The 14,399-nt window shown below is 38.6% G+C and overlaps 1 protein-coding gene across 2 annotated transcripts in view; it reads right to left on the reverse strand.

Moving 5' to 3' along the window:
• The window catches only part of Angpt1 (angiopoietin 1), a 225,509-nt gene that overhangs the window by 88,401 nt on the left and 122,709 nt on the right, over positions 1-14,399 (reverse strand). For both annotated transcript variants that reach the window (XM_057792663.1, XM_057792662.1), the window contains exon 2: positions 3,062-3,217. In XM_057792663.1, the coding sequence (XP_057648646.1) occupies positions 3,062-3,217 (156 nt within the window). The remainder of the gene's footprint in view (positions 1-3,061; positions 3,218-14,399) is intronic.

Raw genomic sequence — 14,399 nt, forward strand, 5'->3', positions numbered from 1 at the left:
GAACTGACTGGCACAGGAAGGAATGATGTGAGTGGGTCGGCCTGCCTTTCCCACCAGCAGGAAAGCATATTCGGTGCATATCAGAGACGGTCTGCAGTGTTAAGATTAGTGTGGTAGTTTGCTCTCTCTGCATTAAATCTTGTTGTGTGCTTGGACCCATTGATACAGTCCCAAAGTCTTACAGTGAAAGCAGAACCAGAGGCGAGAGATCACCATGTAGAAGGGTGAGCATGTAGATTTTGATGTCAAACTGTTTAAATTCTCAACCTAATATTCACTAATTCTTTCATTTGAACCAATGTTCCACATCACTATTTTGGTTTCCTCATCTTTGAAAAAGGAATGAAAATACTACATACGTCTGCAGAGTATATTTGCTAGTAAGAGTTAATACATGTGTAAGATTGCTTAAAACCGAGCCAAGGAGATGATTAAAAGTAGACTTAATTTGGCTTGTTGATCTGATAATTTTCTATACACCAAATTTGCCTGAGGAGAAAGGGAGGAGATTATGCAACAGGAGAGGGACATAAATAATTCCTGATCCTAAATCCTTCATGCAAAAAAGGAGCTTGAAGGAGAAGAGATGCCAGGTGAAACTGATAAGAGCTGGTGTGTTCTGCTGGGCTGTGGAGGAAGAACAGGCTTTCTCTGCTTTGGGTTTCTCATTATCCCCTCCATGGCCAGCAACGCTTTTAAGTGGGCTCACCATGCAGTGTTGTTTCTGAGTATAATGGTCATCGAGTGTGGGGATCCTTTACACTCTCACAAAGCGATGGTGCTGCCACCTCCTGTGAAAGGGCACATCTAGAAGGTCACCAGAGGACTAGCAAGCAATAAGTTGTTATCTTTACATCATCATGTGAGAGCTGAGGCACACAAACGGGGCTAAGCCATTGCTACCTGATCCTCCAATATCCAACAGCCTAAAGTCAGTTTTAAGAAAAGCAAAATAAAAAAGTGTCAAGCCAAGTTAGGTGAATGTCAGAGCAAAATGCAAGAGCCAACCTGGACAGAGCAGACACCTCCTCCAGATTTTAAATGCCTAGAAATGAATCACATATAAATGGGCTGAGGTTTCAGTATTCTTTTTGTAAACTTCACTCTGCATCAAGACGTGGGTACACTGAGTGGTTATGTTGAAGCAGGACATGTCCTGTCCTAATAGTTCAAGTATACAGCATGTGGATACACACCTGCTTTAAAAGGGTTTGAAGCACAAACATCAATGACTGTAAATGCTCAAATGAAAATAAGGAGACTCCAAAGGTTTCCATTTGTAAAGTAGATTATGCTTGCCTAGTTCCCTCTTTTTGATAATTCTGAAGGATTTGCAATTATTTTTTTATTTTGTCTATCTGAAAAATGTTCTTGCTATTTCTAATAAGCTTTAATTGGTTTCATGATGAATTTTTACTGTTCTACACAGGGAGTTTTATTTTGTCTTTATTCGTTGACTTTTGTGTGCTATCTTTCAAACAGCGCATATCTCAAAAAGGGCAGAACAAATTTTACTTTGAAAAACTTGCACAGCATTGGTCTTTACAGTTTGGATATTAAAATATTAACGAAGGTATCATTTTCCTCAACCACCGCAGCAACTTTCTAGATGAGAGGAGAACAAAGCCACCGCAGAGAAAGTTTTAGAGAGACTTAAACATTAATAAAAGTCTGTGTGCATGCGTGCATGTGTGTGGGGTGTGCAGGAGCATGCTGGAGTCCGTTCCTTTCACCACATGAGTTCTGAGAACAGAACTCTGGTCCTTAGGCTTGGCGAAGCACCTTTACCTGCTAGTGTCTCTGGGTCTGAACTTATGAAAATGTTTGCAGCAGGTGGTAAGTTTTCTGACTTAAATGAAAAGAAAAATATAGTTTTATTATATGTAATACGTGAAACCGATATTATATAGATCAGCACGCTCTCTTCATGTGATAAGAAATGAGTCAATACATCTTGTATTGTTTAGTTATGAGATATAGTTCCCATTCCCTGTACTCCGTGTAGATCTGATAATGAGCCAAAGGGGGAAAATTGTTTTCCAAAATCTTACTTACCCAATGTGATCAGCATTTAGATTCTGATTCCACTAGTTGATAATTAGTATCATTAATCAACGGAAGAAATATGAGGACTCCAGAGTTTGAGTCTGGAATTCTGTAATTATGTTAGTGAGAGAGGTCAGTGCAACTACCTTATCTACAGGCTTTATGTGGCTTCCATAAATGTGTTTTGTATCTAGGAATTCAATATTTTAAAGAAAATGCTTTGCCCATTATAAATCACCTTTATTATTTCTCTTTATATATAAACACATAGTCTGCAATGTCACTGACACAGATTAAATAAAATATAAATAGCCCACCATTTTTTGCATTGACAAATTTGCATATGCAAACTTTCAGCCTTGAGATAAATAAGCTACATTGGAGCAGAGTCACCCCCACTCCAAGTTCAGAATGTTATCATGGTAGGATCACAGAAGCCACACCTAACAGTACTAAGAGAGCATCTCATAGTACTTTAATGTGACGTTGACTAGAATATTTTTGACCATGATAGTGAAAGAGTATCCTTACACTTTACTAATTATTACTCAAATATGCAGGTATATTCAGACTCATGCTTAGTCCTGCTTAGTGCACACAAGGTTTTCCTTTCAATGTATTGAATGCACAGGCCACTGCAGAAGCCACTATCCCTGGAGCGTTACCAGAGACAAAGCAAGACAGGTCGAAAATGCTCGTCAAAGGCACCACATGGCTAGTTTGTTTGACACAAGTCATAGCACAGTTGGGAGCTGCTGTGTTTATTTGAACTTAATACTGATTAGATATTCTTATCTGCTCTGTTTTCGCAAACACTAAATACACTCAACCTCATTAATGCAGAAAAGCATGCATAGCTTGTCAAACATCCATTGTTGTTGTTACCAGTAAACAAAAAAATATATGCTTCTCCAAGCCTCATGCTGACATATGCTCTGCGTTTATGCAGTAAACAAAAGAATAAGTTCAAAATAATTTTCTGGTTGAGTATGTGACTCTGGCCCTGGGGACATACCTGGGTCTCAACATCTGTCAACTTTCGGGTCTGCTCTGCTGTCTGTGACAAGAGGCTGGTTCCTATCTCAAGCATGGTGGCCGTGTGGTTTTGAACTGCGTTCTGTTGTATCTGGGCCATCTCCGACTTCATATTTTCCACAATGTAATTCTCAAGCTGCAAGAGATAAAGGACAAGGCATACAAGATTATAAGCAAAGCCTCCCTGTTTGGGGCATGCAATATTTACAACGACCAAACAAGACCCAGCTGGCAGACCAGCCATCTGGCAGATATCCTTTGCATGTCGGGGAGCTGAGGAATGGAAGTCGGACACACACCAGTCCAACTGCTAACAAACTCTTTACACACAGACATGTATACATGATAACCACAAATCATAAGGAGAATTTTCACTGGGGTTCCACTCTCCTGTTGTGGACATGATCTCATCTAACCCTCACAGCAATGAAGTGAAAGGGACAGATGGTTGCCTTCTTTTTTTTTTCATTGTATAGTCAAGGAAACAGAACTGAAAAGAGCTGATAATAAAGCTCACGGTTACCTAGCAAGAATGCAGGTGATTTAGCAAATAATTTAAAGGTAAATCTGACTGCTTTGGTCTTTTGGTTATTTACTACGCTGACTACTCACTTCAGAACAAGTCAGCATCCTGTTTCTATTTCCTACTGATAAAAAACAGGTTGTATTGAGAGAATAATACAGGGAGTAAGAGGAGGGTGGGTACCCATTAAAAAAGTCTTCAAAACAGTATTACAGCATCAGCATTGATGGATGGTAGGAGCTGCAGAGCCTGGGAGCCGGCCTTCCCCGTTCTCCTTGCTCCTTTGAAAGCTCCAAAAGAAGGCAATGAAGCTGCAGTTCATAAAATACCATTTGCCCGTCTCGCCTGGGTAAAATTTATCCCTTTATGATACCATCCCAGAGAACACAATGACCATAAAATAGATGGTACCATAGGGGCCAACAAGAATTATGAAGTGGCTGACTGTGGGGTGGGGGTGGGGAGCCTGTTAGGCACCTGGGAGACTGAAACAGCATAGGCATTGCTTAAAGAATGCAGAAGAAGCCAGCACCTCCCTGTCAGTGCTCTTAACTCTCCACCACGGCTGTGTGGTGACTGCATTTTATTACCCAATTTCTCATATGAGGAAACTACATCCCAGAGACATCAGATCCAAGGCCACACACCACACAAACAGTCAAACTTGGACTTGAGCGCTGAAGTCCTTAACTCGCATACAAACACTTTCAGCCGCTTGGTAGCGCTGCCAAGTTGTGCTTAACAAGCTGAGTTGGAAATCATTAACAGCTACATGATTTTTATTGATTCAGTGAACTATAATGCATCCATATTGTAAGTTCCATAGTATCACTATCATGCAATAAATAGAGCCTAAATGTAAAATCCCTGCTGAAACCTTGGCAATGGCCTCTTCAACACCATCCATTGCTGACTTCTACTTATCTAACTTGACTCTGGTCCAGATGAACAAAACGAAAATCAAACTCATTATTGATGATCCCTGAATTCGTATTTCATCAATATAAGGCTTTTGCTACAAATGCAAAGTAAATCATAAAATATCTGAAAGTTATTTTAGCAAAACATCTGGCCTCAGAGCCAAATCCTGGGTTTATTCTCATTAAATTACCTCATTTCAACAACCAAAGAATGGTAGAGGACCAGAGGCTCGGCCAAAACGGTGAGAGGCTCTCCTTTTGTGATTCATGCTCCTAATGGTAGCTCCACTGTCTTTTGTGGAATTATCTGTGCCTTTTTCAAGAGTAAGTGCTTCAGATAGAGTTAATCCACCACCGTTTCTAAAATATGTTCATCTTTGAAGCTGGAAATCTACAGTGTTTTGCTTTCCGTTTGCCATGAGAGTTGTTAAAAAATGAAAAGGTGTAGAGAGCCACACCATGAAGCTTCAGTTTCAGAATTCTTCACAAGAAAACTTGATTTGCCTCTGAGATTCTTATACTAGCAACATAGATGCCTGGTACTGTAGATGTTCAATTCCACCACCACAAAAGCAAAGCCAACCTAAGAAAAGCAGTCTAGGAAAAAAGACAGATAGGAAGGTGATGGATGGAGAACCCAGGTGACAGCGGTAGACAAATGTTGCAAGTCCCTGATAGAGGCATGTTTTTAATCAGATTGACCTTTGGACAGCCACTTGTAAGTTGCATGATACAATAATTTCCCCTGAGCAGCCAAGGTATTTTTTTTTGTTCAATCACATTGATTTATGCTTTAGCATAATCAAAAGATTATTGGCCCGTTGCATATGATAGATGGGTAGCACGAGAAGCCTCTGACAGACAAACATCAGTAGTATGATCCTTTGTTGTCCAGGAAATTTGAGGCTTTTATGGATATCCTATAAAATGGCATGTGAGATTCCATTGTGAAGACAGCAGCCATTTATAGCTAACGTTGTTCAACCGCCTCTTGCACAGCAAGCATCAGACTAAGCTGGTTCTCTTTATATGATAAAACCTTAAGGTGTTAAACTCACAATGATTTGCTGGTCTTGTCTGTGCTGCTTTGGAGGTGGAACTGGGGAGGCTTAGGAACCCCAAAGTAACTTGCTTATGATCAAGCAATAACTCGCTCACCCAACCTCCACATGCTTTTCTATTTTTTATATCTTAAGTCTACATTCTTTGCCATTAATCTATCCAGCCAGGACTATCTGGGGGATATATATATATATATATATATATATATATATATATATATATCATGCAACTCAAGATCCCTGATTATTTGTTAAAACTGTAGAAAGGGGTTTTCAACATGCAGATGAGGCGCAACATGCTAGAAAATTCCTAAGGTAATTATCAAGACAGTATTTGTTTAGAAAAGCTCTTCTATATAGTTCTGATTCAGCTAAAAAAAAAAAAAAAAAAAAAAGCAGTGCTTTTTAAGACATGGTCCATATTAAAAACACCCGTATGTAAACTGTGAATGGTTGGTAATTAAAGAAGGAATGAGTGCCAGAATGTGAATTATTTGCATCACTAGCATATTGTCTAATTCACCTGACTGACAAATAGGAAAAAGTTTTGTTCATCTTAAAAAGGTGAAGCTGTGTACATGCTAGTCCAATCTTACATGGTTCACAAAGAGAAAAGAATTACTGACTTAGGCAACCAAACTTGTACTAGTATTCCAGAGTTTATGGTTTCAAGAAATTCAAACGATAATTTGACGACCTAAGAAAATTGTGCTCGATATGTATAAAGTAATTGTTACTTTTTTATACTACTGTCTCATAGAAAATAGTCCCCAGTGCTTGTGTTGGTATGGACAGGAACACAGTGATGTACTCCAGGCATCGAGTAGTACTGGGGCTACATGGAGGTTCAGCTACTTTGTGATCTATTGACAGGTCAGAAGCTGACCACTCTTCACGATTGAGTCTCCTATTTAATTTGGAGCTTTAGAACATCAAGTCCGAACGGCTGTGCCATGTCAGCATGCGTCGCAACGACAGAGAGCCTCCCAGGTCAGCTGTCTCCGCTATAGAAACGCAGTAGGTCTCCCACCGTTACAGAAATCCTCATTTGAGCTGCTGTGCTGCATGGAACTCTCGTCAATTATTTGTTTTAATCAAATGGGGCTGTTATGGCTAGCGCTAGCTGTCTTTTAGTGCACAAGTAACGGCACTCTGAAGTAGCAAGAACCAGATGCCACTGATTTAAAGGCTAAGAGGGAGGTTGAAGTCAAATATACAACGTGTGAGGACTATGAAGCCTGCTTTCATCTTATCGCTAAACATTCCTCTAGATACAGAACTGTGAAATCCATCTTGATGCCCCTGATGGGCTACGTCCAGGAGTGATTTGAAACAAATTTGATTGTCTTCATATTTTCTCTATGAAGAAAATTTGATTGTCTTTATATTCTCTAAAAATATATGTTTACAGAAAATGATGGCTTTATATATTCTCTAAAAATATATATTTACAGAAAATGATGGCTACCGCAAGGCTTAATATTTTAAACATGCAAGGGTTGATGTTAAGCTGAGGAGTTACTGAGCACAAGAGCTGATGAGTTATGTGGCGGCACTTGAATGATAAAGTTATTCTGCTTATGCCCACGCCAGTGTCTGACTCCAGAGTTTTACAAGGAATGGGCCAACAGGCTAGGTAGGGGATATAAGAGCTGGAAAAACTAATGACAGGAAAGTCAATGATATTTTAAAGCAGGGAAATGGTATTGGCTTTGTAAAGAGATTTAGTATTTATAATGGACTTTCACACAGATTCTCTGCCTTGCTTCTTCTACCTACCTGACAAAGGGAAAACTGGTTGCATTTGCTAGTTCGAGAAACAGGGGCCTTGGGGTGACTCGATAGAAATCAAGCTAACTAGCACCTCACCCTCCTGATGCTCCACTACCCTCAGAATTGGAGTCACTGATCTCTTGCTAAATCGGTTGACTGGATGATTAATCTCACTGGTAGCTCATGAAGATTCGTTTACTTGCTGTTCTTTTGAGGGGAAAGCAGTGGAGACTGATTGCTTTCACTCAGCTTCCCTAAAGAGGCAGCCAAACTAATTGGAGGTGCTTGAGAGGTCCTAGGTATCTGGAGAGATTGATTTGTCAGCTATATCAATGCAATTAACACATCATGGTTTTGTTTTGTTTTGTTTTGTTTTGTTTGCCAGTTGCATTTCTCACAAAGTATGTAAACCATATCAAGGGGAAGAAACTACATACTAAGCTTCTATGAAGTTAAATATGTACCAGGATTGATCAAGATGTTGCTCATTTGACTCTTAACGTAACCCAAGTTGTGTTATTTTTCTCATTTCACTCACAGGACTAAGGGAGGTACAGAGAACTACCTAGAACCACACAATAATGTTATGGCTGAGCAATTCTATTGCTTTTAAAGAAGGCCAGAGAAGCCAGCAGAATTTACCTGTGAATGAGGAAAATAACCCACTAACCACCAACACGCTGACACCATGATCACTAACAAATCCCGTAACATGTGGTATTCATGCAAGGAATATGTAAAATGGAAGACATAGAAATACTGGGTCTAAACTAGTCAGGGATAATTTTCACATTTTTAATTAAGTAGTGTACACCAATTGATGACGATTATATTCTAAGAAATACTGCAGTTGGAAGAAAATCAAATATGCAGTCAGCTAGAAGACAGTTAACAGTATTTTAAAAGAAAAACCTTTAAGTCAAGGTTATCAGTCATTTTTAGCTTCTTCATAAATTGTTTGTTCATACTCATTGTCTAGTAGGGAGTAAGAGGCTGGCCTGTTTTCCCTTGTGACAGCCTTGAAGACATTACTGGACTCAGAATCCTTGATAATTCATGTTCATGAGGAGAGCCTCAGTGAGATTATGACAAGTCTTGCATGTGCAATGCATTCTCTAGCAGGTCTAGGCCTGAAGTGACTCTTCAAGTGACATACACAAAGAATATAATTTCTCCATGTAATTCTTAAAAAAACAACATTTTGAAACCTATAAAATCTGACCAAGGCGTGTTGGCTTAAAATGTTATAGATTAAGTAGACTCTGATTGAGTCAGGGTTCATATGGTATTACTCAGCTCTGGCCAAGTAACCATGGAGCAAAATGGATCAGAAAATATGGGAAGACAATAAAAAGGTAAAGTAATTCAAAAAATGTCTTAAATGTTGATGGTTTTATCTAATACCATCATTTTACAAAGCAGTGGGAATATTGAAAATTCAGATGTATCTAGGTTTATGGCCTAATAAAAAGAAATGGCTAAGGGCAGCAACATTATTTGCAAGAATTTCTACTATTAGATCTCTGAAAATATAACTTATTTTTTATTAAGTAAAAAATAAATATCTTCTTAGACAATAAATACCATTTACCTAAAATTTCAAAACCATTTCTCTGCTCTCAGCTTCTTTGTTGTCCTGTACCTTGACATCAGTCATGTTCATCTCTGAGGCCCTTAGGATAGAAAACCTAGGAATTGTGATGATCTCGGTGAACATCACTTTATAGACACAGTGAGGGACGTCATAGAAAACAAAGTGGCATAGGTAATTAATGTCAGATATCAGGTTGCAGACTACCGATTTGTGGGAAAGTCAGGCCTATATTTGAAGGCTGAGCCAATATTGGTGGCCATATTCTTGGCTTACCTCCCATGTCTTATTAAACCTCAGTTCCTTGACTTGCTTTATTTCCTCTGGTTTCTGGTTTGGATACTACATTTAAGAAAGCCAGTGTTCACACTCTCTACTCAACCTTTGCTTCCTGGCCTTGAGGTTTTCTAGCTACTTCTCAGTCGCCGACCCCAAGAACCCATCAGTTGATTCTTTTAGGTATCACTCCACAAGTAGCAAAGCCAGAAACTGAACCTTGTAATTTTTCCAAATTACTAAGTCCCATGTAAGTTCAGCATAGTTCAAACATGTACGCATTTGTTCTACAAATTAAGCCTGTACCTGACTGCACCTGACTGCACAAAGACAGGGTCCAGCTCCCTAGGAAACAAATGTGTAGGAGGACACTGTGGCAGCCTACTTCTAAACATCTACACTTCTTCCTACAAACACTCTTTTATCTGTTGAAAAGGAATATATTCCTAGATACTGATATTAAAATGTGAGTACATATTTGCTATATCACCCCCAAAGAAGTATTAGCAGCTGAAGCGTTAGGAAAAGACTTCAAGGGAACAGCACAAAATCCTGATAGGCAGATGCTCTCTCAAGGACTGTTGTTAATAGATATTTGAATGCATATTTTTGGGACTGTTGACAGTTCTCAAAGTCATGTTCATTATCCCAGAATTAGAGTAACATCTAGGAAGTTGTTCTCCCTTTATATAAACAAAAGAGAAATTACCTACACCCAAACACATTTTACTGATCTGGAACCTTTCTTTTCCAGTCTGTTTCTTATACCATGAAAATATCCCAGTCAAGAAATATTTAAGACATTAGCATCTGTTTAAATTTTCCCTTTATACATTTTCAAAAGGAGATGATATGTGAAAAGCATGTTAAGTCAGGAAGGACTCAGATATCTGGAGTTTAATCCAAGGTCAATCATTGATTTATTCCACAATCTTGAGCAATGTTTTAAGATTAGCTGGGCTTAAGATCTCCATCTACTAAATAAAAGACTGACTGATTATTTCAAATGCTTCCTGAAGTTTGCATATAACTTCATTTAAAACTTTTGCTGCGAGTCTGAAAGATTTCAATTATTTTAATTTATTTTAGAAGAAAGAAGCAGGGATGTATCCGTTTATATCTATAAAATATGTCCTACCTATCCTTATTGGCCGTAAAAAGCTATGAAACCAGAAACACAACAGAAGAGCCCTGTATCAACTCTTCTGAACAGGCACATCTGTCTTAAGGTAAAGAGCAAGAAAGACTGAATCTCTTAATCCCCACACACCATTCAGTCCAAAAGACATTCATTGTCTTTTTGCTACACAGCATGCTTTTCCTTCTGTGTTTTTTTCTATCAATGAAAAATACTGCTATACCTAGACATCCTTCTGAGCCACAGGGAATCCTCCTGTCAATTCTCCATTCTCACCAATCAATCTCTCGAAGGTAGCCTCCATCCGCATTCCCATTTGTTCACTATTGACATTATCCCTTTATCCTCCCAGCCTCCAGCTAAGGTCAGACTCATCCATTTTCTTTTGGATCTGTTAATGACTACATAACTGGTCTCTTGACTCCAGCTTTGCTGTTCCCAATTCATCATCTGCTGTACAACCAGAGGGGTCTATCTAAGTATGAATTTGTCCTTTCTTCCCATGTTTAAACTCTTCCCCGTGTTTAAATTCTTTCCACTATCTGCCACTCAAATTACAACCCTTTCTCTGTATAGAAATTTTTGATTTAGTTTTTTACGTAGTTAAATTTCTGTATGTGTAGTATAAGTATGTGGTGTATATACATAGACCTGTATGAGGGTGTGCAGAGGCCAAACAGGGATGTTGGGAGTGCTCCCTACCTTGCTCCCGGGAGGACTTAAATTACTCGTCAGCCATATTTTCTGTTCTCTTAGGCTAGATCCTGTATTTTAAAACTCAAATCAACCTTTCTCTCCTAAAAAGTCTTTTGGGCATACCAGAGACACAAGCAAAAGACAAGCAAATTATAAAAACAAAGCAATATGAGAAAAAAATCCACACACAAAAAAATACCATTTAATTCATTTTGTTGTCAGTCATCTACTTCTGGATGTGGGGCCTTTCCTGGAATGTGGTTTTATATACCCAGCAAGATTCTGTTGAAGAAAACTGACTTTTCCTTTGCAACTGGTTATTGGATACAGTGTCTTGGTTAGGGGTGGAGATTATGTTGACTTCTTGCTTTCAGCAATAGACCATGTCTGTTGTCTTGAACTTGCTGCTATAGTCTTTGTGAGTTCATATATGCATCAGTCCCATTGTGTCTGGAAGACACTGTTTCATTGATGTCTTCCATCCCATTGGTTCTTACAACCTGTTTGCCTCCTCTTCCACGTAGCTTCCTGAGCACTAAGTGGAGGGGTTTGATTAAAATGTCCCACTAGGACTGAGTGTTCCAAAATTATCTCACTCTCTGACAAACATTTAGGTATCTTTTAACACTTTTTATTTTTATTCAAAATGAGTCTGGAAAACTAAAAGGTGGGAAATGAGAGCAGTCACCAGGAGACTCTGACCACACACAGGGAACTGTGCTTGCTAAACCAACCTGTCTCCTAAACATCTCCTGCAATCTGCTTCTCTGGAAATCAAGTGACAAATCAGTAATAAACCAGGGCATGTCACCGAGGCCACACAGGGATACCAAGAACTTGATATTGAATTTTCAATATGATTCATGTGCAAGGTTCAAAAAGGTGTTTTCCATATTTCCAAATTGTTATGAAAATAATAAATGCATCACTTTTCTTTGGAATATTTTATGTAAAATTTCACCAAATTTGACTTCATGTTCAGTATCGTATGTGTTTCCTTTTTGGTCTTGTTTTGGTTCTGTTTTTAAGAGGGAGAAAGGTAAGTAGATGGAGAATATGGGAGGAGCTGGGGAAGAGGGGGGAACATAATCATGAAGTCTCAAAAAATAAAACACATGTGAATTACCGAAACTACATAGTCACTCAAAAGTAAGTACAATTTTATATAACCATTAAAATTTTAAATGTTAAAACTTCTTAAAATGTTTTAATTACTAGGATGATGTTTGTTAATCTTCAGAAGCAAGCCCAGTATGCTACTTAACAACCTAGAAATCTTATTCCTAATATGAGTTTATATTTAGATGAAGGGAAAGTGGAAGAACTATAAAATAACTCAGTGTGTGTTGTTTTCCTAAAAATTAAACATACTATACAAAATCCGTTCTGGTTTTCTTAAAGGAAGGAAATTTGTACCTTGAGCAGCCGATCACCCACACAGGCAACAGGTCATAGAGGATAGATAGGGGAAAACAGACCCAACATAGGGGGATTTCTACTTCTGAGAATCATCTTCTATCAACAATTTTTTTTCTTAACACAAGCAACAAATTAAAATAATAACTTAAAGTGGCATTTTTTAAAGGAAATAGCATTAAGAGAAATATTCCAGGATATACTATAAAACTTAACACTCCAGTAGATAATAATGTATTTAATATCAGGATTGCATAAGCCTTCATGAGGGGATTTGTAGATTTTTTTTTTTTAATATCACTGGCAAGGAAAAAACTGCTATCTCTTCACTCTAGTATTTCATACGAAATTTCAGTGGTATTAGCTCTTAAAGTCAAACTTCACTCCAGTGCGGTCTCTGTGCTCAACCGTCTGACTTAGGGGTTATTTTTCTTGTGTTAATTCTTTTCTTGAAATAAAATTTCTCCATCTGTTGTCTGTATTATCCAAAATGCATCTTAAGTTTATGAGGCTTCAAAATGTTCTTCCTTACAGTGTACAGGCAAAACAAATGGTACAAATGTGTGGCTGTGCCTATGTATGCATGTGTTTCCTCCTAAAATATGGGATCACTTAAATGGATGTGCAATAAGCCTGCCCAGGCATAGAACTATCAATGACATTATATAAGAAACATTCCAGAGCATAATGTGTGAGGTCCAATGACTTCTTCTTTAATCATAGCTTTGGGTAGTGCTTATTTAAATTACCCTCGGGAAAATGGGAAGAAAATGGCCACTTAAAGAATAAAAACAGGATAATAATTGATGACATCTTATAAATAATATAAAAATCTCCATTTTTCCTTACTTTGATCAAGGGGCTTCATACCCCAGGGATGGTTTATTCACTCACACAGAAAGTTTGCTGCTCTGGTGGTGTTTGTTTTCTAGTGTGCTATTGGATAGAAGCACAAGTTGACATGTTGATGAAGTGTGTGTGTGTGCATGTGCATGCGTGTGCTCAGGCATGTGTGCTTGGATTCATGTATACAAATACATCCATATGAATACTCTTTTTTTTTTTTTTTTTTTTGGTTTTTTGAGACAGGATTTCTCTGTGGTTTTGGAGCCTGTCCTGGAACTAGCTCTTGTAGACCAGGCTGGTCTCGAACTCACAAAGATCCGCCTGCCTCTGCCTCCCAAGTGCTGGGATTAAAGGCGTGCGCCACCACCGCCCGGCCCATATGAATACTTTTAATGTTGCTTAATATGAATCTGAATAGGGCTGACGACTTCACATTAAATAAGAGCACTTGGTTGTCCTTCTCTTTGTAGCCATTAATTGTCTGTAGCCTTTCCTCTAGAGGACAGGCCTTCTAAGATTCCCCCACCCAAGTCACCGTGGTCAGCAGATCTTGCAGATCTGGTGTGGGCATCCTCATTGTTGAGATTTCACAGGTGGACATATATGACAGACAGGTTTCTTGTCACATAGAGGAGACACTGTTTCACAGCAGATATCCTGACCCTCTGGCTATTACATACTTTCTGACTCCTCCTTCTGTGATGTTCTCTGAACCTTAGGTGTAGGGGTTGTGCTATAGATGTACAACTTTGGACTTGGCAACCCATGGTCGTTCATTTGTGGTCTGTATTTTGACCAGTTGTGGAATTCTGTAGTGGTCTCCCTCTGTTTAAAAAGAGGCTTCATTGATGGGGAGTGAGAACATTTTTCTGTGAGCATAAGGATAAGCATTTAGAAAATATTTAGAAATTATCTTAACTCAGGAAAGTGGAAGTGGTAGGCTCTCCTCTAGGGGCATGACCTAATGTAGTAGGTCACAGTTGTTGGCTAGGTTTATCAGGCATGAGTTCCTTTCTATTGAGTGGACCTTAACTCTAATGAGCAAGCTGTTGATTGCCCCAAAATATAAATGCCACTA

The sequence above is a fragment of the Chionomys nivalis genome, chromosome 17, assembly GCF_950005125.1.
Source record: "Chionomys nivalis chromosome 17, mChiNiv1.1, whole genome shotgun sequence".
NCBI lineage: Eukaryota > Metazoa > Chordata > Mammalia > Rodentia > Cricetidae > Chionomys > Chionomys nivalis.